At 54.1% G+C, this 5,019-nt stretch overlaps 1 protein-coding gene across 5 annotated transcripts in view; it reads right to left on the minus strand.

The window, feature by feature from the left end:
* Nucleotides 1-966: 966 nt before the first annotated feature.
* Nucleotides 967-5,019, minus strand: part of HSPBP1 (HSPA (Hsp70) binding protein 1) — an 11,977-nt gene continuing 7,924 nt past the window's right edge. For all 5 annotated transcript variants that reach the window (XM_059381828.1, XM_059381831.1, XM_059381829.1 and 2 more), the window contains 4 exons: nucleotides 4,676-4,831; nucleotides 4,464-4,560; nucleotides 3,864-3,975; nucleotides 967-1,262 (listed from right to left, as the gene is read on the minus strand). In XM_059381828.1, the coding sequence (XP_059237811.1) occupies nucleotides 1,188-1,262; nucleotides 3,864-3,975; nucleotides 4,464-4,560; nucleotides 4,676-4,831 (440 nt within the window). In that variant the 3' untranslated portion in view covers nucleotides 967-1,187. The remainder of the gene's footprint in view (nucleotides 1,263-3,863; nucleotides 3,976-4,463; nucleotides 4,561-4,675; nucleotides 4,832-5,019) is intronic.

Raw genomic sequence — 5,019 nt, forward strand, 5'->3', positions numbered from 1 at the left:
AGCGTCTGGCCTGCTACACCCAAGGGAAGACCTGTGCTTGTCCAGTGCTGCCTGCAACCCGACAGTCTGCCATGTCCAATGCTGGGCATTAGCATTAGAAGGAACACTAAATCCACCTCCTCTTTTTGGCACTAATAGTAATAAAAGTGACACTGGATCTCCAATTCTGGAATCCCGTAGCTGCCTTTCAATTTATCCTGAATTGGGGAAGGAAGGTGAAAATCACCGATCCTCCCAAATCCCAGGAGAACAGGTAAATTCCACATGAGAGGAATGAGCTAGGAAGCCAGAATATGGGAGGGGGACACAGCTTTGTCTGAAACCTGGCGTTATGAACTTCTGCCCATGGTTCAATCACCCTGGACTTGGATTCCTCACCTGAAAAACAGCACTGGCCAGGAGCCTTGGTTGCAAATGATGCAACCTCCTTTAGCTAAACTGACAAGGAGTTTAGGAAAAGAGATGGGGCCCCATCTCACCGCCCCTATCTCTGAGAAAGCTGGAGAGGGCTAGATGCTTTGTAGTCGGAACAAGGCCCATGGCCAAGCCTTGGGCACACAGAGCCCTGGGTGCACCTGCTACAGCCTTCTCCCAGCATCAGCACCATAGAAGCCCTGCAGGGCACTCCAACTGGCTGAGCTGATGTCACATGACACACCTCGGCACGGGATGCTGGGCAATAACCTGGCTTCGCCAAAGAGCAGAAAAGCCTCAGGGCAGGCAGCCTGGGCACCAAGGGCAAGGGGGTTCTTCAAATGGAGCAGCCGGAGACAAGCCGATGAGAAGCGTGGGTGTCCCCCACTCCCTGTCAAGAGAGGCTGAGATGAAAGGCAAAGGCTCTGGGCTGTAGAGAGCAGCACATTCATGTCCAGGCTCCACCTACTGCTGGGGTCCACTCTCCAGAGAGCATGCCCCTCTTACCCAGTACCCCTCCAGGGGAGCAGATCGAGGCCATGATGAACAAGCTGGAGGAGGAGAAACACCTTTATTAGAAGAACAGTGTGGACACAGAAGGGAGAACACAGGGAGGGCCGGGATCCAGGGAGCCGGCACCTTCCCCCGTGCCCCTTCCAAGGGCTGAGCAGAGATGGGCTGGTATGCCCTGGCCGCACACCCACAAGGCCCTGCTCCCCTGGGGAGGCAGGATGCCTGAGCTTCCCATGAAGAGGGGTGATAAGCCGCCAGATTCACCGATCCATGCTGTCATCCGTTGGGCTGGAGAAACAGGTCTGCAGCAGCTTTTCGCAGAACTCCAGCTCCTCCTGGATTGAGGGGGACAAGAGTGGGAGTCCTGAGTACGCGGCGGGGCCCTGGCTCCAGCATGCTGTGCGCCTGAGATAGCTTCTCTTCCCCCCCGACTGCATGCCCCAGAAGCCTTCCAGCGTTCTCTGACTTCTGCTGAGATCCACGACTCACTGTTTCTCTTCTCACCTGTGCCTGGATTACTGAACCAGAATGGGGGGAGGGGGTCGCCCAAGGCCGTCTCACCCCACTGGTCTGTCCTCGCCTCAGCCCCCTTGGGCTCCTTCTAACAACCCGGTATGACCAACCCCTACTAGTCCCCACTCAAAATTAAAACCCCTTCCACGGGTACAGACCCCAGAAACCAAGAAGCACTCATAGGTGGTACTGCGCGAACAGAAAAGGTATCTGCACGGCAGAAAGATGCCAGAAACAAAAACCAAAGAAAAACAACCAGGTGGGCTGAAAAATCTGCAACTCAACAGGAAGGGCTAACATATTTAATAGTTCAAGAACTTTAACAAACCCACTGCAAAAGCCACCACCCAGTAGACAAACGGGCACAGGATATGCATGAACAGTTCGCAGAAAGGGAAAACCGTTCAACTTCACTCGTGGGAGAAACGCCAATGCAAACTGGACTATACTACTACTTTTCACCGATCAGCTTGAAAAAACAGGTCAGATGGCCTGAGGTACGCTTGGGCACTCTCACAGCTGGACTAACAACTGGTCCAACTTTTATACAGAGCCACTTAGCAAAACATAGCAAAAACGGCCCTTAACTCTGTAACTTCACCTTTCCTCTGCCCTCACCCAGCTGTCCCTTTCCGGCAACTGCTCCACAGACACACTCAAGCGCATAAACATAGGTATAGGGTTATTATTCTAGCCAGGGTGGTAGCAGCAACCAGCGTGTCCAGTAAGAGGGGTCATGACACAAAAGCAGCAACCTACCTTGCAGCCCTAAAAGAAACAGGGAAAAGCCACACACAACACACTCCTGCACTCCTCCCTGAGACGCTGTGAAAGGGGATGAGGCAAGGAGCAGAAAAGTGATCGGGACAGGCAGATTTTGCACAAAAGGGAGATAGAAAAAAGAAGAATTTATACACACATTTACTTGTGTCCCCAGACTGTCTTAGGAAGGTCACACACGGAACTGGGGGAGCTACTGGGTGGTTAGGAATGCGGGCAACAGGGAGACTTTTTACTGTTCACCCTCCCGTGCATCTTGAATTTTGAACCACGTGACCACAGGACCTTCTCACAAGAAAGGATTCATGAAATTTAACTTTTAAGTTTACCTACAAAAATACAAAAGAGGGCCGTCTAAGTCATGATAGAATGACCTTCTAGAACACCATGCCGCTTGCATCATTCAACTATGCTAAAATTAAAGCAGACCTTGGGGCGCCTGGGTGGCCCAGTGGGTTAACTGTCTGCCTTCAGCTTTCAGCTCACATCATGATCCTGTGGTCCCACGATCAAGCCCTGTGTTACTTATCCCTCTTCCTCTGTCCTTCCCCCGGCTTGTGCTGTCTTTCTTATGAATAAATAAAATCTTTAAAAAAAAATTTAAAAGAAAAGAAAGAAAGAAAAAAATCAAAGCAGACCTCTATTTAAGTATCTGGAAAGAATTCCAAGACACAGACACATGGGAAAGAAGCCATGTGGAGAGACTGGCATGGCGCATGGATGGGCCAAGAAATGCCAACAGCTCCCAGGAGCTGGAAAAGGAAGGATTCTCTCCCGGAGCCTTCAGAGGGCGCACGCCCCTGCTGACACCTGGACATCAGGCTCCTAGTCCCCAGAACCATAAGACAATGAGTTTCTGCACTAAACCGCCCGGTCTGCTGTAGTGTGACAGCAGCTGTCAGGAGCGAACACAGCACCGCACAGAAAACAGCACTGTCTGGCCTCCTTATTCCCTCACAGGCTGTTTCCTTCACCGCAGGCCTAACTTCCTGCCGTCACCGTGTCCAGAACAGAATGTTAAATTGTACAGATACCCATACCGTGTGAGCCATATGTGCTTGTACACACACATCAGGTGTGTCTTTGTAAATAACGTACTCCGGTGTGTTTGCCTATGTTTCTCCCCCCGCCCTGGGCCCCATGAGGACCAAGACTGGATCTCTCTGCCTACCTCTCTACCTACTTATGGTCTCTATCTGTCAAATAAACAAATAAAATCTTAAAAAAAAAAAAAAAAAAAAGGGACGCCTGGGTGGCTCAGTCGGATGGGCGGCTGCCTTCGGCTCAGGTCATGATCCCAGCCTCCTGGGATCGAGTCCCGCATCGGGCTCCTTGCTCGGCGGGGAGCCTGCTTCTCCCTCTGCCTCTGCCTGTCACTCTGTCTGTCTGTGCTCGCTCTCTCTGTCAAATAAATAAATAAAATCTTTAAAAAAAAAAAAAAAAAAAAAAAAAAAACAACTGGATAATAAACAAATAACTCAGTTAATCCCTTCAAACACTCCAAGCTCCTCATCCTCGGGCAGGCCCACGGCCTGGGCTGGTGCAGCAAGCACCTGCTGAGCGGATGTCAGGAGAAACACGTGAGCGAAGGGATAGGACACAGATGCACGATGCACATTGTGACACCCAAGGCCCCGCCGTACCTGGTATTCCTCGTGCTGTTGCAGCAGCTGGCAGCGGTGACGGAGAAGCTCCTCCAGGCCCAGCTCGGGCTCCCGGCACTCCCGCACGCCCTGGGGGAAGTCTGTCACCAGGCTGCAGGGACAGGAGAGCCATCCTTGGGCTTCCCTCTGCACAGGGCTGTCCCTCCCCCAGGAGCTGGGGCGAGACAATTCCCTGCATTAGGCCTCAGTTTCCCTATCTGCAATACAGACCTCACACTGTCCCCACCCCACCCTAGGGCCTACGGGGAGACTTGTACATAAGACACCCAGCACAGAGCCTGGCCTGCAGCCACTCCGCACGCAGGAGCTGCCACCTGCTCCAACGGCTGCTCTGTTCTGTCATCTTTTCCAGACGCTAATCTGCAGGTCCCGTGTGCTGCAGGGGCGGGGGGAGTGGGGTCAGAGAGACTCCGCCTCTGCCCAGGCTGCCGGGTCAGCCCCCCACATGTGAGGAGAAAGGAATGCTCCCAAGTCCTGAATCCTAGAGGGGAGGAGGCTGCGGGGCTGGAGCCCAGTGGTGTCAGCCGAGAGGTGGGGGCGCCGGCCCCAGGCCTCGCCCCCTCGGAGGCCCCAGCATACCTGCACAGGGCTCCAAGCACATGCTCATGGAAGGGGCTGTGTTCTGTCCGGATCAGAGCCACCAGCTGCTGGACCATCCCCATGGAGCACAGGGTCCCTGGGGGAAGGGTCTTGGGGGTCAGAGGGGCAGTCCACACCCCTCCCCCAGGCATTCTCCTCCCCCTGCCCTCCCTTAGGGATGGTCCCTGGGCCCCCTGCCCTGGCCGCCCCACCTTTGTGTTCAGGGTGGCCCACCAGCAGGTTCTGCAGCAGGAATGCCGACTTGACCTTGAGCTTTTGCACCTGCTGCTGCATGGCCCGCATCAAGACTGAGAAGCCATCCAGGCGAAGGAACTGCAGCAGCCCAGCCTCCTGCTCCCGGACCAGGCCTGGGTTGGGGGTGGGGAGGTGAGAGAGAGGGAGGGGCCCTGAGGTTACCATCAGCACCCACAGCAGAATTACCCCCGCCCCCCTCTCACCACCCTAACTTCAACCAGCTTGAGCTTCAGAGGCATTAACTTCTCCTCTCACCACCCTAACTTCAACCAGCTTGAGCTTCAGAGGCATTAACTTCTCC

The sequence above is a fragment of the Mustela nigripes genome, chromosome 17, assembly GCF_022355385.1.
Source record: "Mustela nigripes isolate SB6536 chromosome 17, MUSNIG.SB6536, whole genome shotgun sequence".
In the NCBI taxonomy this organism is placed as follows: Eukaryota; Metazoa; Chordata; class Mammalia; order Carnivora; family Mustelidae; genus Mustela; species Mustela nigripes.